We start from the raw sequence: 25200 nt of genomic DNA on the forward strand, positions 1-25200 counted from the left end.
TAATATGAGATACCTATTAATGGATCCTAGATTATAATAGGACACTGGAAAAGTTTGTGAAAAGTTGATCCTTTTTCTATTAGGGAACAAAAGAGCTGATAAAAACACAATATTAGATGCAGGAATTAAACTTTTTCATATACAATGAAACTCCATTTACTCCTTGGCAACTATATTTATTTAGCATTTTTGGAAACATCTCATACACAAACATTCAGGAGTTTTATCTTTCCTGGTTTACTTCCCTCTCATGCTATTTCTAAATACTGATCATTACTACACTTAAATGGCCCAAATGATGAGGCTGTAACAATATATGTGGCTATGAGAGAACTACTCCTTTCACAAATTCACATCTTCATATTCTCTTAGCTTGTTGGTAAGTTCTGATGGGGAAAAAAAAAAGGTTTTAGGAAGGCAGTTATTTACTAGTCATGCAAGCAGAGACAGAATCAGTTATGAGAAGCACTAGTTATATCAATTCACTGCAAGGAGCATCAAGCACCACAATCCCTTTATCGAGAGACTTTTAGTAGCATGTCATAAAAGGGTAATGTGTAAAGAAACACAACAATGGTATATTACTTAAAAATGTCTATTTAATGGTCATTCCATCAAAATCAAGCAGAATCACATTTCAAAAGTATATATATATATATATTTAAGGTGCATTTTCAAGTTTTATTTGGGCTTTATTTCTTCTTAGATGCTTGAGGTGTTCTTGCAGATACAATTAACATAGGACGTTAGGTTCTGTTAGGTTCTCATGCACTGAAAGACAATTTCTAATAACACTGCGTATGTTGGGATACAATAAAAATTTCAAAAGCCATGTGTAATTTCAGAAAACTTAATACCAGTCATGAAAGACATTTTCAACATAAAATTTAGGCACTCTATACTTCGGAATAGCCACAAAATATTCCAACAAGAGTTAATGCACTTTGTGATTACCTCTACTAAAAGATAATTCTCAATTAAAATCTATATTATTAAATAACATTTAAATTAGAGCCCATTATATTTATCATTATTGTGAACCATTTGCAGCACTGTGTTTTCATCAAATAATGCCACACTACTTCTATTGCTCATCCTGGTACTCATCTTTTGTGGTGCATTTTTTACAGAGAACCTGTAACATTCACAGATAAGCATCTCCCCCCTTTTCCTGCTAACACCTGAAAAAGAAGGCCCTAACCAACTTGAAAAGTATTCTTGTATTTTCTGCTGTAGTTACTTTCTTAGCATGCACACTGCAGCACATGTGAGGCTCCCTGGAGACCAGAAAACATTCACCAAGGAGCCATGACTGATTCTGAGACTCAGTTCATTTGCTCAGTCACTCTGTGGCTAAGTGCATTGCTCTATCTACGCTCCTACTGACTGTGCTGCTACACTGACAGGTATGGAGACAAGGAGAGGGATGCTGAAATTTGTCACTCCACTTTGCACAATGCCAAGGCCATCCAGAACTGGGTTTACTTTAGTAAAAACTTGATGATCTCTGCAGTGGTTCTGGGACTTCCACCTCCTCATCTGAAGCCTGAGGGGTAGGAATGATGCCTGCCCACTGAGATGCCATTAACTCCAGATGAACTTCCAAGACTTGAGCATAACTTGGCATTGTTAGAATTCAGAACATGGATGCTAACTGTTTCTGCTGAGAAGAAGGTACATTTGCTCAGTGGTATGCAATTATGTAGCTAAGAAAACAATTAGAAAGCCGTTCAAAATTTTTAGATTACAGTCTGCAAATTGGCTCATCATAATCACCAATGACTAACTTATAAAGATCTATCCAGAGAAATGAATTCGAGACTTATTTGACGATAAGTCGTACAGAAAAGAGCACAGTAATTTCCCACAGGAGAATTTGCTTTTTCATCATGGGGATCACTGCTAAGTTAATTACACTGCTAATGTTTTCTGGCGTATTTGAAGAGACAATTAGCAGATGTAAATCAGGAGTGAGATGACAAGTTGCTTAACATTTGTTTCTGCTCATCGGATGTGATCTGGTTGCTGCTCAGCCTCCATATGAGTCAGGATGGGGAGAGAAGACCATAAGGAATGAGAGGTTGTTAACTTCCGTTTAAGCAAATATAATCAGAACCATTTACTACTAGTTGATAAACACTGATGTTAAATGCAAAATGCATAAGACTCAGCTGTTGGAAATTAACCTCAGCGAGAGATGAGAAATGCTGGGAAACATTATTGTTGACGTGGGAAATTCATGTGAAACCCAGGCCATCCTTCCTGAGCAGAGAGGTTGGGACGGTAAGGATGGAGATGGGTTTTAGTTGAGGCTGGGTTTTATTCTTTCTCAAAACATTGTTTTCCTGTGAATATTCTACAACCACATCTATCTTGTGATTGTGACCCAAAGCTCAGGATAGCACAGTTAAGACTACAGTCCCTCTCTGGCGTTTCAGAATGGCCACAGCTTCCTCATGTGTAACACCTTCCAGAGTCTCGCCATTAACAGCTAAAATCTGATCACCTCGCTTCAATCGGCCATCATCTGCAGCTGCTCCCTACAAATAAGAAACATTCCAATTTAACCAGGGTGAAGCAATGAATATTCAAATAATATTAATATTATGGTGTGCATATTAAAAGAAAACTTTTAAAACTACCAATTAAAATGATTTCTAGGTAATGTTTTTAAATTAAGAAAACTAAGAAAAATATAGGATGTTATTTGACCTAAGGTCGAATAATAATTATAATTATGCATTGTTTACATAATATACTACTAGAAATGTCCTGACATTCACTTTTTTTTTTTTTAAATACAAGTAGGACCTTATTTCAATGCTCAGTACTGAATGGAATCTGACTGTCATATCATGTCATCTTCATGAATATGTAGCATACAAAGGCAGAAGTGAATCTGGTGTTAGTTTTATTGCCAACACCATCATCATACAAGGTTCCATTATATTGAAAAGCTCTCAGCACTGTAGTGATCTATCAAAAGTGACTATAGCCTCTAAATGGGTGAACTGTATGGTATGTGAATTAGATCTCAATAAAACTGTCCTATATATAAATACACAGAAGTAGAGCATTTCTAAAATTTTACAATATCATATTCAAAACTGTCAGCTTTATCTTTGATCCACCTAAACAAGTTTCTAAATGATTACTTTCATTACATATTCAGTCATACAGGGCTCTTCAGCATGGCACAAAGCAAGTGAAACTTGGGCTTTTTTTCATTCTAAAGCTGAGGATCAAAAACATCATGATATTATTAGAAATACTTCAGATGAGTGAAGAAAGACAAGACATAGAAAATGATTCACAGGAAGCTTTCTCCATCTGCCAGGGTAATTTTGAGAATTCTTTGAAAAGTACATGCCAAAGGAGTACTCTACATGATTTTGAATTATGGGGAAATTAATCAAGGCATGCAGGCACCTGGTCCCTGATTGACTCCTGCAGAAGCCAAGCTAAGAGGCACTGACACTCCAGGAAACTGTGTCCCACAGTGTAGAGATCCTGACCTGGTAGAATTACCTAGAATTTCAAAGCGATGACAAGGGTGGAATTCCTGTATAAAGGTGTCATAAAGAAAACTCAAAACCAGGATTATACTGGGGGGAATATACCAAGATCTATTTGCACCTTTATTCATTTTTTTTTTCTTTTTAAGAAAGTGTGTATGGATAAATCTAACTTGATTTAAATAAATTTTACATGCTGAGATTTAAGGGCTTCAGTAAACTCTAATACCTGTGTAATTACTTTTTTAAAAAGCATATTAAGCTCTTCAAGTTTTCATTTTCACCAATGGAAAAAGGATGGTTTTTCAACTTTCTAGGATGTGTACACTGTTTCAGGTGTTGCTGTGTTTACTTGATAATTACACTGACCTGTATCTCCTCTGCTATTTTATCAGTGTGGTATCTATAGGCAAAACAAGGGAAGGAAGAAATAAATGGCTCACAGACTGACTTTGATCGAGCTAGGACACATGGCCTTACCCTTTTGCGGTGTCTCAGCTCGGTCGCTTCGCCTTCCCTGATGCTGTAAAATGGGCTCAAACAGCTACCTTTTGGCCTGTTCCCAAGTGTATGGCAAGTGTATGGTAAGTGTATGGCACAGGGTATCTGCACAATTGTGGTAGTATAATGAAATGAATGATGATCAAACTCATGTTTTCTGATTTCACAGGCTTCAAAAAAACTGCTCCCTCGATTTTCAGGGTTACTGAAGTCTTTAGGCCAATCTCATGTTGGTTTATGGTAAAATTAGGCTGTTGATGGGACTAAGACCAAAAGCTGGTTTTGATTTTGAAGTTTTCAATCAAACACCTGAAAGAAAACGGAAGGCCCTGACAGCCTGTTAATCAGACTGACTAAGCCTTGCAAATCCTATACGCCCTAAGAACCTGTAAGGCTTCCTACTTTTGGAGGGGGAAAAAAAAAGACCTAGATGGGCCAAATTAATTTCTTAGTTGAGCAAGAGAACTGTTAAAAGATGCACAGGACACCAAAAAGGTCACATAATAACCCACACCCTGTGGACATCCGAGATCCAGAAACCTGAATCAGAGATAAATATTTTATAGAACATATGTTCAGAGTTTAAAAAAAAAATAGAAAACATATAGCTATAGTTCTTAGAGCTTCAAGAGTCCTATGGGGGGAATCTTTAGCTTGGTGTCAAAATCTGTTGTAGAAAGAGTTCACTTTAAAAGAACTCTTTTGCTAGCTTTTATTTTACTGATTATAGAAAACTTTTATATTATATTAGTTCACTCTGATAAATAAAAAAAGAGTCATCAAATTAAACCCTATCATAGGGAATTCCCTGGCGGTCCAGTGGTTAGGACTCTGTACTTACATTGCTGGAGGCCCAGGTTCAATCCCTGATTGGGGAACTAAGCTTCCACAAACTTTGAGGTGTGGCCAAAAAATCAAATATATTATAATGAACTCCATGAAACTGTATGAATAGTAATAATGATAATCTGCAGTAGAATCTTTTTTTACTGACACTGAATTAAGTAGGTTATAAGCTAGTACTGCTTCGCTGGTGGCTCAGAGGTTAAAGCGTCTGCCTGCAATGCAGGAGACCTGGGTTCTATCCCTGGGTCAGGAAGATCCCCTGGAGAAGGAAATGGCAACCCACTCCAGTATTCTTGCCTGGAGAATCCCATGGACGGAGGAGCCTGGTGGGCTACTGTCCACGGGGTCGCTAAGAGCCGGACACGACTGAGCGACTACTTCACTTTCACTAAGCTAGTACTTGGGAACTTTTTTTTCTGTTCAGAGTTTTTTATTTCATGTGTGTCTCACTTTACCAAAAAGGTCCATTCCTTAAAATATGAAACATACCAAGGATCTTCAATATTTATTACAATGTTACTACTTATGTAGGTGCTTTCTAAATGATCACTTTCAGTGAAAAGAGCACTCTGTCTGAGCTTCAGTCTGTTCATTATTCACACTAATCTTGTCCCCCTTGATTTGATAGTAGTTTCTTTTCAAAAATCTGCCAGCAATGCACGTCCTGGTGTTCTGAGAAACAGCACCTGACTCATTCCACAGTCTCTGTGAACATGTAGACAGGGATAGATAGGCACAGACTGCTGAACTAGGCCCCAGGGCAAAAGACCTTAGAGCTAACCTGTCCTCTCTCTGGACGGTAGCCTGTGTCCTCACACGTAGGAAGTGAAGCCACTCAGTTGTGTCTGACTCTACAGTAGGAAGTGAAGCCATTCAGTCGTGTCTGACTCTTTGCGACCCCATGGACTGTAGCCTACCAGGTTCCTCTGTCCATGGGATTTTCCAGGCAAGAATACTGGAGTGGGTTGCCATTTACTTCTCCAGAGACAGGCAGGAAGGGAGCTGATGCTTACAGACATTCTGGAGGGACTTTACAGAGACAAAGGCAGGCAGGCAGAACTTGCTGAAAGGTGGGGGCTCACCGTGCAACCTTTCCATTGTCCTTATCTCCAGAGCTGGCTCTTTTAAATGCAACGTATAACAACCTGCTCAAAGAATCATGATCACAGCTACTTACAGTGTTATCTTAGGAAAAGGAGGGTCTATAGGTGGTTTATCCTCTTTGGGGATTATCAGTCGGGGACAGCACTGTTATCCAGAATGTTTCTTTTTTTAAATATTAAAAAAAAAAAATCTATTCCTTTTTTGGCCACACCGTGTGGAAGGTGGGATCTTAGTTCCCCAATCAGGGATTGATTCCCCTGTGGTGGAAGTGCGGAGCCTTAACCACTGAACAATCAAGGAAGTCCCAGAATGTTTCTGATCTGCCTTCCTCTCCCTTTTTATCTATCACCAGCTGTGTGTTTGGGAATAACATGCCTCCTCAACAGACAATCTTGTGAGATGGCAATAGGAGTGGAAATCTGCAGCTGCCTAACATGTTCCAAAAGCAAAAGCCAAAGGATTAAGACTTGTGTCAGATCACAGACCCAGTTAGCAAGTGATAAGATCTGCACAGGTAAAAGCAAACTTGTATGTAGGGTATAGCATAGCTTTCTAGAAAGAGAAAGAATCTATCATATCTTTTTTGAGGGCCTTTATTTCTTTAGGAAAATAAAGCACTAGGAAGCAATTTGATCAATTAGTAAACAAATGACTGTGATAAAAGCACTGAAGAATAAAGTTGCAATATCAGTACTAAATACTTTTCAGAGATCTTAAAAGTTTATAATGAATTTAGATTCCAACTTTAATAACGAAATTCACACCATGACCTGTGTATTAAGTAGGTTGAATTGACTATTTAACTCCTGAAAAACACCATTATCCAGGCTTAGTCTAACACACCGGGCTGTCCTGTAAGTACTTGGCAGACTATTGGAAGAGAGAAAACCACCTTTAGCTAAAACATCCTGAGGTTTTGGTGATGGGCAGCCATTAATGCTGCACTGATCCCAGGCTTGTACAAAGCTTTATGCCATGGCCCTCTGCTATCTTTCTTTAGTAGAAAATTAAATCTTTGTTCTAGCCAGAATAATACTTTCAAGGCCAAAGAACTTTTGCAGAGAGTGTGCCATGCTCCTTATACTGGTTGTTGAAAGAACACACTCTTTGAAATCTGTTAGCATCTACTTTTGTAAAAGGGTCCAAAGAATATTATACTTCTCGTGATTCCACTTTTATAAAAGAATTCTTCTTGCACTCGTGTGGTGCAGGAATTTTCTATACGATGAAAATGAAACAAGCATACATGCATGCATTCAGGTGTCAAGGTGAAGTAAAGCAAAACACTTAAAAAAAAATCTCACCTAAGTTTCATTAAAACAAAAAAAGTACAGTAAAAAGGAAAAAGATACCTTTGCAAATATAGTCTTGACATAAATTGGCAGGTCTCCATGGGGACTTCCAAAACCCCCTACAATACTAAACCCCAATCCTTCAGAGCCTTTCTCCAAAGTAATAATCTTAGGTGGAGGTGTTCTGAAAACACAATGCACGCTGTTTAATTCAAGAATAGATATCGAGAGGGAATTTCATTTGCATGGAAGAACACAGATTTGAGAGAGACTTTCATACTGCGAAACAATGAAGGTCAGTTTATCAAATCAAATTGTCAGCAGTCTAGAAACTTATTTTGAATTTCCTATATTATGCCAATATTCTGGATGTTTTAGAGGCTTCTCTTTCATAAAACCCACTGTTTTTAATTACAAAATAAAGTCATGATGCTGAAGTTGCCAAAGTACTCTTCTATTGGCTTAGGCTTTAACTTTTAAAATTACTGTTTAAAGCTGAACAGAAGTGTCTTTCCATCTGTGACGAACGTGCGTGGAGATGGAGAGGCAGGATATCATCTGAGCTTGCTGTACTCCACAGTCTGCAGGTGGACTTCTGAACAGGTGATGTCAGCCCAAGAGCTGAGGGATGGCTGCTCTTTTTCTGTCTGAACATCCTCACCACAAGTGATCCCCCTTTCACGGAGAGTGGGAAATCATTCTTCAAAACCCAATTCTAATCTTCCCTGGTGCCTTTGAAAGCATTCACCCCAAGCTTCTCTGTGCTCCCTTTGTACTTGGTCTACATTTCCATACAGCACTTGCCATACTGTACCATCATTCCTTAACCATCCTTCTCCTCTACCAGCCTAAAAACTCCTTAAGGCTCTGCCCTCTGAGTATTCCCAGCACGAAGCACTGTGCCTGTCACAACCTCGGGATCATGACTTTGTAAATGAGACCTGAAATCTAGAAGAGAGAAATCAAGGTGAAGCAAACCGGGTAAAGAACATTTGTTTCAAATGTATCATTTAGATTGCCAAAGCTTCGTCCAGTGTGGAAGTCATCTCTCTCAGAAACAACACAGCTAAAAATTAAATTACCTGTGTGGGTTCACAAGGAGTTATGCTTAACTAACGCCAGTTTCTTATTCCTGTATGTAGTTGTCGAAAGGGTAAAAACCTAAAGGAGTTCCAGCACCCTGGGTCCTGTTGTCTTATTTTGCAGGAGTTTGTCTGTGTATCCTGGCAGTATCACTTGTTTTGCAACAGCATGCTTGTCCGAGAGGCAGCACCATCTAATATAAATGCAGCCATTCGTGCGACATTTGCAAACTCAGAGAAATTTGCAAACCTGGGATGCGAGCAACCTCTGAATATGCTGTCTGCCTCAAACACTCTTCCTCTCCTCTGCCTTGATTTTGCCTGGCTTATTTTAAGCTTCATTTTCAGCTGCTTCCCACTGACACCGGCTGTTTGCTGATGTACCTACTGGTTGTTTACAGCAGGCATTTATAGTAATTTCTGAATGTCTATGCCATATGTATTATTAACTGTTTCCAATGACACTCCAGCTTTTTTCAATTATTCTAAAACTCAGGTTAGGCATTTAGTGCCAAGCACACTCCCTAGTTGAGTTGTCTCTCTTCCATGGTTTCAGAGGACCCTGTGCTTACTTCTCTCTCTCATTGAACTTGGTTCTCCAGCACTTACCAACTGTTTTATAACCATGGATTTATGGGTCTGTTTTTTTTTTTTTTTTTTTTTAATTCTCTGGCAGTTCCTTGAGAACTGGGGCAATGCCTTTGCCTATGTTTCTGAGTTTGAGTCCTCAGGACCCAGCACTTTTACAGTGTCTTAGGAAGGCACTCAATAAATACCTGCTGAAATAATGACATATTATCCCCTATGGCTGAATGGTAATGATGTCATGAATATGACTCTACCTCTCATCACTTTGTGGCCTTATAAGCACTCTCAGTAATAGCCCACTGGCTAGACATGAACTTGATTCATGTCTCTTCTTTTAAACACAGCCCCCATTTCCAAAGATACTGAGGTGGGAACCTTGAAGTCCAAAGCCATTGTTTTAGAGCTAGCCCCTGGGGCCCACCACATCCTTAGAGACCTTCATAACTGTGCCTATTCACAATTAGAGGCTGTTTTCTTGGGGAGAGGAGGAAACCAGCTCTGCTCCTCCATTAACAACACTACATGGAGTTTGTTTCCATTTATCTCACACTTTCAATTCATCTTATTAGTTTTAATACACTTTCATGTAGAAGACTAGTAAAAAAATTAAAACCTCCAAATATTAACAGCGATCAGATTATAATGATCTTTAAATTCTTTTATGCTAGTGGTTCCCAGCCTGCTGGCAGCTGTGGGATCATAGCAAAGGACCCAGGGTCACAGGGCACCTCTGCAATTCCACAACACATTGAAGGGTGTTACGTGAACACTATTCTTCACACAAGGGTCCTGATTTTCTTTTTTAAATAAAGGGCCACTACGGCTTGAAAGTATTATACTTTCATGTATCTGTCCATTTTAATAGCAAGCATTCGTTATTTTCATAATGAAAAGAAAGTAACATGAGCCTAGTTCAATATTCTTAAGAAAAACAAACTCAAAGCTCTCATTTAAATTGATGAACAATCAGGAAAAAGTTGGGAATGGCTGTGATCATTAGATCCTTCCAATAAATCACTCAGATCAGTCCACAAACATTTATTGAGCACTGGCTAGTGACCAGGCACTTGTGGAACTGGAGTAACTTCTGGGGCAGCATTTCTCAAAGTCTGCATCCTCAGCTTATCTGTGGCAACATTTCCCTGGAGAACCCAATGTTGACCACCTTCTCAAGCTCTCTGTGAATGGACCAGAAGAATTAGCATTTTAAAATATGCCTTTTAGATTATTTTTATGGATATTCTAGTTTGAGAAACACTGCTTTGATGAGCAACTTTAATTTCAGAGACAGGTTTTAGCAAAAAAAAATGCCAGCAAGTATGACAAGAAGAGTTAACCTCAGAACAAGATTTTAGCTTAGAAACTGAGGGCACGTGTTTCCCTGCATAATAAAGCAGGGTGAGCCTAGGCTATAAATCTGGGGTTTCTGGGTGGACAGGGCACATGCACAGTGGCCAGAGGCAGTGTGTGCAGGCCCGGTAGCAACAGTTCATAAAGAGCTCACGTGATGGAACAAAGCCCTGGGAGAAGTGGAGCAAGCCTGGTGTTTTCTTGGAGGTTCTCCAGGAATCAGAAAATGTAATGTGCACTATCCATTCTTCTCCCTTAGGGGGCACACTCTACAATCTGGACAAGGTCCCACTGAGCTTTGCCACACACATAAGAGGCACTCTGCTTCTAGAATACTCACTCTGTGTCCTCCAGATGATGCTCGGCAGTGGGCGAACCAATGTGGTAGCCCGCAGACAGGTTCTCAAGCTGAGTTGCTATGGCACTTACATTGGTATCTGCTACAACCTATTGGGGGAAGTCAGAGCAGGACAACCCATTATAAGTCAGGGGAGAATTAAAGAAATCATACTCCATCCAACCATCAGTTCTCAGTCTTACCTTATCTAACCTATCTGTAGCATTTGACACAATGGGTTATTCTTTCTCTTAAACTGTTTTCCTCATTTGGATTCTATAATGTTACATTTCATTAGTTTCTTTCTACCTTCTGGCCATTCCTTCATAGCTCACAAAACTAACTCTCAGAGTGCCAGATTCACTCCTAGAGCTTCTTCTCTTTCCATCTCAACATCCTCTTAGATATCTTAGGGGATATCATATCACCTTCAGAAATTAAATATGTAATGATAATTCCTGAATCTGTACCTTCAACACCACCTCTTACTTAACTCTAGACCTACTTATCCAATCACCAATTTGACACCCCTAGCAGGATGCCCGGCAGGTATCTCAAACTAATCTGTCCAACCCTGAGCCACCCCCTGGCCCCCATGTCTGCTCCCTAGCCTTTCTTATCTCAGGTAATGCAACTGAATTCCTCCAGCCTTAGCAAATACCTTGGTGTCATCCTTGACCCCTCTTCCATTTACAGCCCATTTTCAATCCTCATGCAACTGGTCTTTCTATAAAATCATCTCTTGCTCGGAGTTTTAAAAAAGTCTCCTCACTGGCCTCCTTGCTTCAGCCCCCGCCCCCCGCCCACTCAGTCCATAGCAGCTAGAATGTTTCTGTTAAAATATAGAGGATTAGTTCACTCTTCTGCTTAAAACTATCCAAAGGAAATCTGGACTTCCTTGGATAACATGCTGAAGTTCTTAGATGGTCTATGAGGTCATCGGTAGGTGACCTGCCCAGTTATGACTCCACTTTTGTCTCCAAACATTTTCTCCTGTGTTCACTCTGCTTCTTGAACCCAGGTCTCCTGCATTGCAGGCAGTAAAGAATCCGCATGCAAGGTGGGAGACCTGGGTTCAATCCCTGGATTGGATTGGGAAGATTCCCTGGAGAAGGGAAAGGCTACCCACTCCAGTATTCTGGCCTGGAGAATTCCATGGACTGTATAGTCCATGGGGTCACAAAGAGTTGGACATGACTGAGCGACTTTCACTTTCACTCTGCTCCAGCCACACTGGCCTCCTGGCCTTTCCTCTAACATGCCAGAGACATCTCCACCTTGGTGCTTTGCAACTGATGTTCATTTTGCCTGGAATTTCTGCATCCAGTATGTTCATGGCTAGCTCCTTCACTTCTCTCAGGTCTTTCAAATCAGCTTCTTTGGCCACTGTATCTAAAATTCCCACACCAATGTCCCAGCCCAACATTTTATATTGTTTACAAAGAAACAACAGGCCTCCAGCACAGAAACAGATGCACAGATCAATGGAACAGAAGAGAGAGCCCAGAGATCAACCTACACACCTATGGCCAATTAATCTACGACAAAGGAGGCAAAACTATGCAATGGGGAAGACAGTATCTTTAACAGTGGTGTTGGGAAGACCAGACAAGTACATGTAAAAAAATGAAATTAGAATTTTTTCATACCACATACAAACATAAATTCAGAATGGATTGAATGTAAAATTGGAAACTGTAAAACTCCTAGAAGAAAACGTAAGCAGTATACTCTTTAATATAAATCTTAACAATAATTTTTTGAATCTGTCTCCTTAGGAAAAGGAAATAAAAGCAAAAATAAACAATGGAAAGTAATTAAAAAGTTTTTGCACAAAGAAGGAAACCATCAACAAAATGAAAAGACAAATTACTGAATGGGAAAAGTTATTTGCAAATGACATGTCTTATAAGTGGTTAATATCCAAAACATATAAAGAGCTCATACAATTCAAAATATATATATTTAAAAAAAAATGAACCACCTGGTTAAAAATAGTCAGAAGATCTGAACAAACATTTTTCCAAAGAAGACATATAGATGGCGAAAGGGCCAATGAAAAGATGCTCAACATCACTAATCATCATAGAAAAGCAAAGCAAAACCACAATGAGATAGCACTTTACACCTGTCAGAATGTCTATTATCAAAAAGACCACAAATAATAAATTGGCAAGACTAGAGAGAAAAGGGAACCCTAGTACACTGTTGGTTGGAATGTGAATTGACACTGCTGTAATGGAAAACAGTACAGAGCAATGTAAGTGTCCATCAACAGATGAATAGATAAGGACTTCCTTGATGGCTAAGATGCTGTGCTTTTAATGCAAGGGTTCCATCCTTGGCTGGGGAACTAGATCCTATTAAAGATCCCTCATGCTGAAACAAGGATAGAAGATTCTGTGTGCTGCCACTAAGACCCGGCACAGCCAAATAAATAAATAAAAATAAATATTTTTAAAACCTCACTTTATTTTAAAATAAAAGAATCCTTGATTAAAAAAAAAAAAAAACCACACGAATGGACAAAGAAGATGGACACAGTGGAATACTATTCAGTCATAAAAAATCTGCAATTTTTGCAAAACTTTGCATCCACATGAATGGACCTACAGGATATTATGCTTAGTAAAGTAAGTCAGAAAAATACATACTGTTATGTTTTCACTTATACATGGGAACTAAAAAATAAATGAATGGATATAACAAAACATAAACAGACTCACTGATACATAGAACTAGGTTATCTATGAGGGGATGGGAAGGGGGGAGGTACGAGAAAGTGGAAGGGGATTAAGTACAAACTCCTGGGTATAAGATAAAATACAAGGATGTCATATACAGCACAAGGAATATAGCCAATATTATATGATGACTTTAAATGGAGTATATGTTGTACACCTGAAATTAATATTAAGACATTGTAAATCAACTATATTTCAGTTAAAAAAATTAAAACAGGAGAGAACAAGATGGTGGAGGAATAGGTGGACATAGAGTACATCTCTCTCCACGGATACATCAGGAATACACCTTCAGACACAGAAATGCACGCAGAACACCAGCTGAGAGTGGACAGGAGTACCTGACCAGTGGAAAAGAATATATAGAACCACGCAAACCTTGGTAGGATGAAGGAACTGGGGGGAAAAACAGGAGTGTTAGTAGAACTGGACCTGCCCTCGGCGGGTGGGAGAACTAAAGCAGGGGTCTGATCCCAGGAGCGGGGCAATTGTCTGAGTCAGAGGAGAAACATTTAAGGCTGAGAGTGAAACAGCTGATCTGTGGCAGCCTAAATGGAATGAGAATCAGACAGTCCTTGCTGAAGCCATACATAGGCCGGGCAGGAATGCAAGTCTTCTGGAAGGGGCAGAGGCAGGAGCTGGAGTTTAGGGATTGTGGATAAATCCCAGTTCGAGGGCTGCTGTTCAGCGGAGAGACGGATCGAGGGGATATGAGGGAGGAGATCATGGTGGGAAATGCCTGTGGAAGAAAGCCAGGCAGTCATGAAAGCAAGGTGACACTGCTGAGTCATGCGTAGGGGTTGGAGCCATTACCATAGCCTCTCTCTCTCCATATGTCAACAACAGCAGCTGAACAATAGAGAGGCTGGACCATCAAACACCTGAGGCACTGAACTACAGAGTAGGACCCCACCCAGGGTGCCCCTTTAAGTGCCTGATGCACCGATCTACAGAAAAGGACCCCAGCCAGGGGAGCCCTCTAGGTGCCTGAACGGGTGGAGGTACGGAAAAAGACTGGCCAAAGAGGCCTTCTGATCGCCAGCTACAAGAGGCTCGAAAAAGACTCTGATAGGGCCATAACTCCTGCTGCAGAGGCAGTCTGTGTCCCTGAATACTTGGTGCCACCAGGGTCCCCACAAGCCAAGCAGCTGCACCATCTTCACACTCAACTCTTACTGAGGCAGAGCTGCCACAGGCAAAAAAAAAAAGTCTTGTGTTTATGTGCATAGGGTCACTTTGGTCCTGTCTGACTCTTTGCAACCCTGTAGACTGTGGCCTGTCAGGCTTCTCTGCCAGAGAAGGGGTTCTCTAAGCAAGAATACTGAAGTGTATTGGCCAATACTAGTTGCCATACCCTTCTAGAGTGCTATATTTCCTACTACCCTAGCTGTCAACCCCCCTGAGTACCTGGTGCTGCCAGAACCACGGCAAACCAATCAGCTGCATCACTTCCACACCTGGCCTTCACAGGGGGCAAACCCAAGCCCTCCAGGGTGGCCTCAGGAGCTAAACCCCAGTGGAAGACCCACATGTAGAGGTGGAAATAAAACCACAACTGAAACCAAGGGGCAATGCAGCTAGGGAAGAAGACCCAAAACCTTCCTACCAGCTGTACAAGCTGCAGATTAAGTCCACACATCAACTAAGTAGACTCTGTGTCTATGGAATATATAAAAGGCCATTGAGAGCTCCCACAAAATAAAATGCCCTAGCTCTGATAGCTGTGGACATTGGAGGCAAGAACACACAGGAGCAGGACCAGATTAGAATCTGAGCAGCCCCCACAGCAGGTCAAGAGATCAGTACAGTGTTGGAGGGCATCCTAGGGAGGTAATGTGGACTGTGATTCCCTATGCGGGAAAGGACTCTGACAGCACAGACTCAAGAAAAACATTTATTATTCTTATTTTTTGACTTGTTCTGTAGATTCTTTTGGATTTTTTTCTTTTCTTCCCCCCATCTGTTGTAGTTGTCAATTTTATTGGCACTAAGAAATCCAATTGAGCTTTTGAGCTTTTTGTTTTTTTTCTTTTTCCTCAGTCACATTTTTTATTGTTGTTATAAATCTCTGCCTCTACAATGGGCTTTTGCAGTTCTGTGGAGTTTTCCTTTTTTTTTTTTTTCTTTTCTCTTTTTTAAATTAAAAAAATTTAAACCTATTATTATTTTTTCTACATTTATTCTTTGTTTGCTTTTCCTACTATTCTTTTCCCTTTGCAGTTAATCTTTAACGTATATAAATCTTCTTTATCTACCTCTATTTAACTTTGCATGTCTATTCTTTCTTCTTTTCTTTCTCTTCTTTCCTCTCAGTTTTATTTTCATTGCTTTATTCCCCAATTGGCACCTTGCTTTAGTTTTGTTTTCCAGTTTGTGCTTTAACTAGTTTTGTTCTGGTAAATATAATTTTTGGTTTCCTTTGTTTGCCAGGTCAGTCTATTGTCTTAATTTTTGCTGGACTGTTTTGATTTTGCTTACGGGTGCGTATGTATATGTGTATATTCAGTCATACTTTCTACTGTTGTTATAAACCTCTGCCTCTACACTGGGCTTTTGCAGTTCTGTGGAGTTTTCCTTTTTATCCCCTTTTTTCTTTCTTCTTCCATTTTTTTTTCTCTTTTTTATAATTCTAATTTTTATTTTTTTAAACCTATTATTTTTTTCTACATTTATTCCTTCACTTGACTTTCCTACTGTTCTTTTCCCCTTGCAGTTAATCTTTAATGTATATAAATCTTCTTCATCTACCTCTATTTAACTTTGTATATCTATTCTGTCTTTCTTTTCTTTCTTTCCTTTCCTCTCGACAAATTTGTTAGTTTTGTTTTCATTGCTTTATTCCCCACTTGGCACATTGCTTTAGTTTTGTTTTCCAGTTTGTGCTTAAGTTAGTTTTGTTCTTAACTGGTAAATATAATTTTTTATTTCCTTTGTTTGCTGGGTCAATCTACTGCTTTATTTTTGTGGGGCTGTTTTCACTTTGCTCATGGGTGTATATGTATATTGTATATTCCATTATTTTAATTATTATTTGCCTGATTTTCTAACTGCCATTTGCCTAGGGTTCATCTTTGGTTTCTCACTTTCAGATATTTGTTTTACTCTTCCTTAATGTCATAACAAACCACTTGTGGAATGTTTGTTCCTGACCAGAGATCAAACCCTGAGCCTTTGGAGTGGGAGAACTGACTCCAAGACCCTAGACTACCAGAGAACTAACCCTAGGGAATATCAAATAATGAGAACTCACACAGAGGAAACCACTTGAATACAAGACTGGGCATCACCCAACCACCAGTAGCACCCTCTGCAGGATGCCTCATCTAAACAACAAACAAAACAAAAATACAAATCCAATCATCAGCAGATAGGAATACTACTTCACTCAGCCTTGCCCATCAGAGGAAAAACAAACAAAAACTCAGTACAAATCTCACCCTATACGAACCTCACACAAACCACTGGACCAACCTTAAGAGAGCTTAAGAAACCGAAAGGAAGAAAGAATTCAACCTTCTTCAAGGAAAGAATTCAACTAAGTGAAGAGGAAATAGGAAAATTACCTGAAAAATAAGTCAGAATAATGATAGTAAAGATGATCAAAAACCTTGAAAACAAAATGGAGAAAATGCAAGCATCAATTAACAAAGACCGAGAAGAATTAGAGAGTAAATGTACAGAGACAAACAACACAACTACTGAAATAAAAATACTTTAGAAGGAATCAATATCAGAATATCTGAAGCAGAAGAACGAATCAGTGAGCTGGGAGATAAAATGGTGGAAATAACTTCTGAAGACCAGAATAAAGTAAAAAGAATGAAGAGCTGAGGACATTCTCAGAGGCCTCTGGGACCATATCATATGCACCAACATTCGAATTGCAGGGGTCCCAGAAGAAGAAGGGAAAAAAAGGATAAGAAAAATTTTGAAGATTATAGTTGAAAATTTCCCCATCATGGAAAATGAAATAGCCAATCAAGTCCAAGAGGCACAAAGAGTCCCATACAGGATAAACCCAAGGAGAAGACACATACTAATCAACTAAATGCCAAGACACATATTAATCAAACTAGCAAAGACTAAACACAAAGAAAGAATATTAAAAGTAGCAAGGGAGAAGCAACAAGTAACATACAAGGGAAACCCCATATGCTTAACAGCTGATCTTTCAGCCGAAACTCTGTAGGCCAGAAGGGAAAGGCAGGATATATTTAAAGTACTGAAAGGGGAAAATCCACAACCAAGATTACTGTACTCAGCAAGGATCTCATTCAAAATTGATGGAGAAATAAGAAGCTTTTCAGACAAGCAAAAGTTAAGAGAATTCAGTACCACCAAACCAGCTTTACAACAAATGTTAATGGACTTATATAGTCAAGAAATACAAGAGAAGAAAAAAAGATCTACAAAATCAACCCCAAACAATTACAAAATGGCAATAGGAATATATACATCAATAATTATTTTCAATGTAAATGGATTAAATGCTCCAACCAAAAGACACAAATTGGCTGAATGGATACAAAAACAAGACCCATGTATAAGCTGTCTACAAGAAACCCACTTCAGACCTCAAGACACATATAGACTGAAAATGAGAGTATGGAAAAATATATTCCATGCAAATGGGAAGCAAAAGAAAGCTGGAGTAGCAATCCTCATATCAAAAAAGACCTTAATATAAAGATTACAAGAGATAAGGAAGGACACTACATAATGATCAAGGGATCAATCCAAGAGGAAGACATAACAATTGTAAATATCTATGCACCCAACATGCTGCTGCTGCTGCTAAGTCACTTCAGTCATGTCCGACCCTGTGCAACCCCATAGACACCTCTGTCCCTGGGATTCTCCAAGCAAGAATACTGGAGTGGGTTGCCATTTCCTTATCCAATGCATGAGAGTGAAAAGTGAAAGTGAAGTCACTCAGTCGTGCCTGACTCTTTGCGACCCCGTGGACTGTAGCCTACCAGGCTCTTCTGTCCAAGGGATTTTCCAGGCAAGAGTACTGGAGTGGATTGCCATTTCCTTCTCCAATGCACCCAACATAGGAGCACCTCAATACACAAGACAAACACTAACAGACATAAAAGGAGAAATTGACAGTAACACAATAATAGTAGGAGACTTTAACACCCCACTCACACCAATGGACAGATCATCAAAACAGAAAATTAATAAGGAAACACATATCTTAAACGATACATTAGATGAGATGGATCTCATTGATATCTTCAGGACATTCCATCCAAATGCAGAATACACCTTCTCAAGTGGAACATTCTCCAAGATAGATCACATCTTGGGTCACAAATAAAACCTCAGTAAATTTAAGAAAATTGAAATCGTAACAAGTATCTTCTCCGACCACAATGCTCTGAGACTAGATATCAATTACAAGAAAAAAAACTGTAAGAAACACAAACACATAGAGACTAAACAACATGTTTCTAAATAACCAACAGGTTACTGAAGAAATCAAAAGGGAAATAAAAAAAATTTCTAGAAACAAATGACAATGAGAGCACGACAACTCAAAATCTATGGGATGGAGCAAAAGCAGTTCTAAGAGGGAAGTTTATAGCAATACAATCCTACCTCAAGAAACAAAAAAAACATCAAATAGACAACCTAACTTTACACCTAAAGCAACTGGAAAAAGAAGGGAAAAAAAAAAAACAAACCCAAAATTAGTAGAAGGAAAGAAATCATAAAGACCTGAGTGGAAATAAATTTAAAAATGAAAGAAACAATAGTAAAGATTAAAAAACTAAAAGCTGGTTCTTTGAGAAGACAAACAAAGTTAACAAACTCTTAGCCAGACTCATCAAGAAAAAAAGAGAGAATAATCAAATCAACAAAATTAGAAATGAAAAGGGCAAGGTTACAACAGACAGTGCAGAAATACAAAGGATTATAAGAGACTATTATGAACAACTATATCGCAATAAAATAGATAACCTGGAAGAAATGGACAGATTCTTAGAAAAGTTCAATCTTCCAAGACTGAACCAGGAAGAATTAGAAATTATGAACAACCCAACTAAAAGCACTGAAATTGAAGCTGTGATCAAAAATCACCCAAAAAACAAAAGCCCAGGACCAGATGACTTCACAGAAGAATTCTATCAAACATTTAGAGAAGAGCTAATGCCTATCCTTCTAAAACTCTTTCAAAAAATTGCAAAGGAACACTTCCAAATTCATTCTACAAGGCCACCATCACCCTGATACCAAAACCAGACAAAGACAACACACAAAAAAGAAAACTACAGGGCAATATCACTGATGAACATAGATGCAAAAATCCTCAACAAAATTCTAGCAAACAGAATTCAGCACCACATCAAAAAGCTCATATACCATGATCAAGTTGGGTTTATTCCAGGGATGCAAGGATTCTTCAATATACACAAATCAATCAATGTGATACACCATATTAACAAGCTGAAAGATAAGCATATGATAACCTCAATAGGTGTATAAAAAGCCTTTGACAAAATTCAGCACCCATTTATGATTAAAACTCTTCAAAAAATGGGCATAGAAGGAACCTACCTCAACATAGTAAAGGCCATATATGACAAGCCTATAGCAAACAATATTCTCAATGGTGAAAAACTGAAAGCATTCCCCCTAAGATCAGGAACAAGACAAGGGTGTCCACTTTCACCATGATTATTCAACATAGTTCTGGAAGTTCTAGCTACAGCAATCAGAGAAGAAAAAGAAATAAAAGGAATCCAGATCAGAAAAGAAGTCAAGCTCTCACTATTTGCAGATGACATGATACTGAACATAGAAAACCCTAAAGATAGTATCAGAAAATGACTACAGCTAATCAGTGAATATAGCAAAGTTGTAGGATACAAAATCAATACACAGAAATCACTTGCATTTTTACATACTACCAATGAAAAATCAGAAAGAGCAATTAAGGAATCAATCCCATTCACCACTACAACAAAAATAATTAAATATCTAGGATTAAATTTATATAAGGAGATGAAAGAACTGTATACAGAAAACTATAATACACTAATGAAAGAAATAAAAAATGACATAAACAGATGGAGAGATATTCCATGTTCCTGGGTAGGAAGAATCAATATTGTGAAAATGACTATACTACCAAATGCAATCTACAGATTTAATGCAATCCCTATCAATTTACCAATGGCATTTTTTCACAGAACTAGAACATAAAATTTCACAATTCATATGGAAACACAAAAGACCCCAAAGAGCCAAAGCAGTCTTGAGAAAGAAGAATGAAGCTGGAGGAATCAAGCTTCCTGACTTCAGGTTATACTACAAAGCTACAGTCATCAAGACAGCATGGTACTGGCACAAAAACAGAAATACAGACAAATGGAACAAGAAAGAGCAGAAATAAACCCATACACCTATGGGTGCCTTATTTTTTACAAAGGAGGCAAGAATATACAATGGGGCAAAGATAGCCTCTTCAATAAATGGTGCTAGGAAAATAGGACAGCTACATGTAAAAGAATGAAATTAGAACACTTCTTAACACCATATACAAAGATAAACTCAAAATGGATTAAAGACCTAAATGTAAGGCCAGAAACTAGAAAACTCTTAGAGGAAAACATAGACAGAACACTCAGAATGACATAAATCAAAGCAAGATCCTCTATGACCCACCTAGAATAATGGAAATAAAAACAAAAGTAAACAAGTGGAACCTGATTAAATTTAAAAGCTTTTGCACAGCAAAGGAAACTATAAGCAAGGTGAAAAGACAACCCTCAGAATGGGAGAAAATAATAGAAAATGAAACAACTGACAAAGGCTTAATTTCCAAAATATACAAGCAGCTCATACAACTCAATACCAGAAAAACAAATAATCCAATCAAAAAGTGGGAAAAATACCTAAACAGACATTTCTCCAAATAAGACATACAGATGGCCAACAAACACATGAAAAGATGCTCAACATCTCTCATTATTAGAGAAATGAAAATCAAAACTACAATGAGATATCACCTCACACTGGTCAGAATGGCCCTCATCAAAACGTCTACAAACAATAAATGCTGGAAAGGATGTGGAGAAAAGGGAAATTTGCACTGTTGGTGGGAATGTAAATTGATATAGCCACTATGGAAGTCGGTATGGAGATTCACTAGGAGTAAAACCAATCCCACTCCTAGGCATATACCCTATGGAAACCAAAATTGAAAGAGACACATGTATCTCATTGTTCACTGCAGCACTATTTACAATAGCTAGAACATGGAAGCAACCTAGATGTCCACTGACAGATGAATGGATAAAGAAGTTGTGGTACCTATACACAATGGAATATTACTCAGCCATAAAAAGGAACACATTTGAGTCAGTTCTAATGAGGTGGATGAAACTAGAACCTATTATACAGAGTGAAGTGAGTCAGAAAGAGAAAGATAAATACCGTATTCTAACACATATATAAGGAATATAGAAAAATGGTACTGAAGAATTTATTTACGGGTCACAGTGGAGAAATAGAGAACAGACTTATGGACATGGGGAGAGGGGAGGAGAGCGTGAGATGTATGGAAAGAGTAACATGGAAACTTACATTACCATATGTAAAATAGATAGCCAATGGGAATTTGCTGTATGGCTCAGGAAACTCAAACAGGGGCTCTCTATCAACCTAGAGCAGTGGAATGGGGAGAGAGATGGGAAGGAGTTTCAAAAGGGAGGGGATATATGTATACCTATGGCTGATTCATGTTGAGGTTTGACGGAAAACAGCAAAATTCTGTAAAGCAATTATCCTTCAATAAAAAATAAACTTTTTAAAAATTTGAGTAAAAAAAAAAAGAAAAGAAACTGGCCCAATATAGAGCCACATATGCTAAGCCCTCCAAGGACTTAACACCTAACTGCAGTTTCAGCTGCTCCTTGGAGTGGAATTTTAAACCAATCAGTCTGGAATTTCCTCATCAAGACCAATCAGAGAATCTACTTAATAAGTCCTACCAGAAATAATCCACTCTTTTAACTTCCTTGTCCTACCCTCCTTCCTATAAAACCCTTACATTTTTGTATAGAACCTTGGAGTACCATTCTATTTGATAAATGGGATGCATCCCAGTTATCATGAATAATAATAATTCATGAATAATGATATAATAATTCATGAATAATAATATTCATACATCATTTAATAAAGACAAACAGACCTTCAAATTTACTCAGTTTAATTTTGTTTAACAATCTCCTTCCCCACTTTATGTTTTCTTACTACCATTACCAACTAATTAACTATATATATTTTGCCTTGTCTTGTCTTGAAAGTGTGAAAGTTGCTCAGTCGTGTCCAGCTCTTTGTGACCCTACAGACTATACAATCCATGGAATTCTCCAGGCCAGAATACTGAGTGGGTAGCCTTTCCCTTCTCCAGGGTATCTTCCCAACCCAGGGATCGAACCCAGGTCTCCTGCATTGCATGCAGATTCCTTACCAGCTGAGTCACAAGAGAAGCCCTGTCTTGCCTTATCACTTCATATTAGAAGGTGAGGACATGAAATTTGTCTGTTTTATTCACCACCATATCCCCCTTATGTAGAACATGTTTAATATTTGATGAATGAAAGAATATCTCTTGATTTCCTATGATTTGCGTTTGTTGTTGTTGTTGTTTTTCAGTTGCTCTGTCATGTCTGACTCTTTGCAACTCCATGGACTGCAGCATGCCAGGCTTCCCAGTCTTTCACCATCTCCTGGAGCTTGCTCAGGCTCATGTCCATTGAGTCGGTGATGCCATCCAATCATCTCGTCCTCTGTTGTCCCCTTCTCCTGCCTTCAATCTTTCCCAGCATCAGGGTCTTTTTCAATGAGTCAGCTCTTCGAATCAGGTGGCCAAAGTATTGGAGCTTCAGCTTCAGCATCAGTGCTTCCAATGAACATTCAGGATTGATTTCCTTTAGGATTGACTGGTTTGAACTCCTTGCAGTCCAAGGGACTCTGAAGAGTCTTCTCTAACACCACAGTTTAAAAGCATCCATTCTTCAGCCCTCAGCTTTCTTTACCAGCTCTCACATCCCATACATGACTGGAAAAACCATAGCTTTACCTAGATGTACCTGTGTCAGCAAAGTTATGTCTCTGCTTTTTAATATGCTGCCTAGGTTTGTCATAGCTTTTCTTCCAAGAAGCAAGTGTCTTTTAATTTCATGGCTGCAGTCACTATCTGCAGTGACTTGGAACCCAAAAAATAAAGTCTATTATTGTTTCCATTGTTTCCCCATCTATTTGCCATGAAGTGATGGGACCAGATGCCATAATCTTAGTTTTTTGAATGTTGAGTTTTAAGTCAGGTTTTTCACTCTCCTCTTTCACCTTCATCAAGAGGTTCTCAAGTTCTTCCTCACTGATTCGCATTTCGATGGTCCCAAACAAAAGTATGGCACAAACGAAGAGTGGTGCAGTGGTAAAGAATCTGCCTGCCAAAGAGAGAGATGCAGATTTGATCCTTGGGTCAGAAAGACCCCCCAGGATAGGAGATGACAACCCACTCCAGTATTCTTGCCTGGGAAATCGCGTAGAGAGAAGAGCCTGGCAGGCTACAGTCCTGAGTCAAAAAGAGTCAGACGTGACTGAGGGACTGAGCACGCACACAAACCAAAGTATAGAACTGACATGTAAATAATCAGTTATATTTCTATTCTGCAAAAATATTGCAAAGAATTAAGAAGAAATACGGCATACCTCTGACAGAATGAAGATCTGAGTTGTTTTTGCCACTTAAATGGTACTATGCTTAAGTTTCAGTTTTTTCACCTGTTAAACAGGATTCATAAAAAACCTGCCTTGTCTGCTTATTCTGGAGTTGTCTTCTACCTCAACTAGTTATCCAAACTTCTTTCTCAAGGGCTCCTGGGCTACCCTTGCTTCTGATGAACTGTCCTTCTAGATGATATTAGCACACAAGGACAGAGTGAGTTCCTTAGACAGCAAAGAGATCAAACCAGTTAATCCTAAAGGAGAACAACCTTGGATATTCCTTGAAAGGACTGATGCTGAAGCTGAAGCTCCAATGCTTGGGCCACCTGATCTCAAGAGCCGACTCACTGGAAAAGACACTAACGCTGGGAAAGACTGAGGGCAAGAGGAAAAGGGGTGACAGGGGATGAGATGGTGGGAGGGCATCATCGACTCAATGGACGTGAGTTTGAGCAAACTCCAGGAGATAGTGAAGGACAAGGAAGCCAGCGTGCTGCAGTCCATGGGGTCACAAAGAGCCAGACAGGACTGAGAGACTGAGCAACAGTGGGTGAAAGGACTTGACTTGGCAGCAGTGCAAGAGCTTGATTTGATTGCAGTTTCAGGGTAAGCCAACAGAGGGCATGACTACCAAAATACGAATAAGTAAGCTTCGTTGCATCTGCTAATAGAGTACTTAGAAGGGAAAGCCACAGGCTGGCCCTGGCTGGATCAGAACACATTTTGGGTGAAGCATCCTATTCTGGGGGAAAACACTGTTTTGCATAAGTTATAAGGCCTTCTGGAAATACGATCATATAAAGAATGAATGAATTGGGGGGATATTTAGGATAAACAACAAAAAGGAAAATGACAAACTGTCCTCTACACTTCCCACCAGTTTTTTTTCCTCTCGTCCCCAGCAAGTGTAGTGGAGGAATTGTCTTTGCATGTGACTTAAGTAATCCTACCTACTCTCCGCCTACATCATTTTCAAAAGCCCACTCCCTTCCAGTTGCCATCCCCAGGGTCTGACCCTGACTTCATGACACCGTCTCTGGCTTTCCTCCTGCTGCTGGGCCACTCTTGTGTCTCTGCTATTCTACATACCCC

At 39.1% G+C, this 25200-nt stretch overlaps 1 protein-coding gene across 4 annotated transcripts in view; it reads right to left on the bottom strand.

The window, feature by feature from the left end:
* Positions 1 to 579: 579 nt before the first annotated feature.
* Positions 580 to 25200, bottom strand: part of PATJ (PATJ crumbs cell polarity complex component) — a 389489-nt gene continuing 364868 nt past the window's right edge. For 2 of the 4 annotated variants that reach the window (XM_061411765.1, XM_061411763.1), the window contains 3 exons: positions 10619 to 10725; positions 7319 to 7460; positions 580 to 2540 (listed from right to left, as the gene is read on the bottom strand). In XM_061411765.1, the coding sequence (XP_061267749.1) occupies positions 2394 to 2540; positions 7319 to 7460; positions 10619 to 10725 (396 nt within the window). In that variant the 3' untranslated portion in view covers positions 580 to 2393. The remainder of the gene's footprint in view (positions 2541 to 7318; positions 7461 to 10618; positions 10726 to 25200) is intronic. The other 2 variants (XM_061411764.1, XM_061411766.1) reach the window with 2 other exon arrangements.

This window comes from Bos javanicus, chromosome 3 (assembly GCF_032452875.1).
Source record: "Bos javanicus breed banteng chromosome 3, ARS-OSU_banteng_1.0, whole genome shotgun sequence".
Taxonomy (NCBI): Eukaryota; Metazoa; Chordata; class Mammalia; order Artiodactyla; family Bovidae; genus Bos; species Bos javanicus.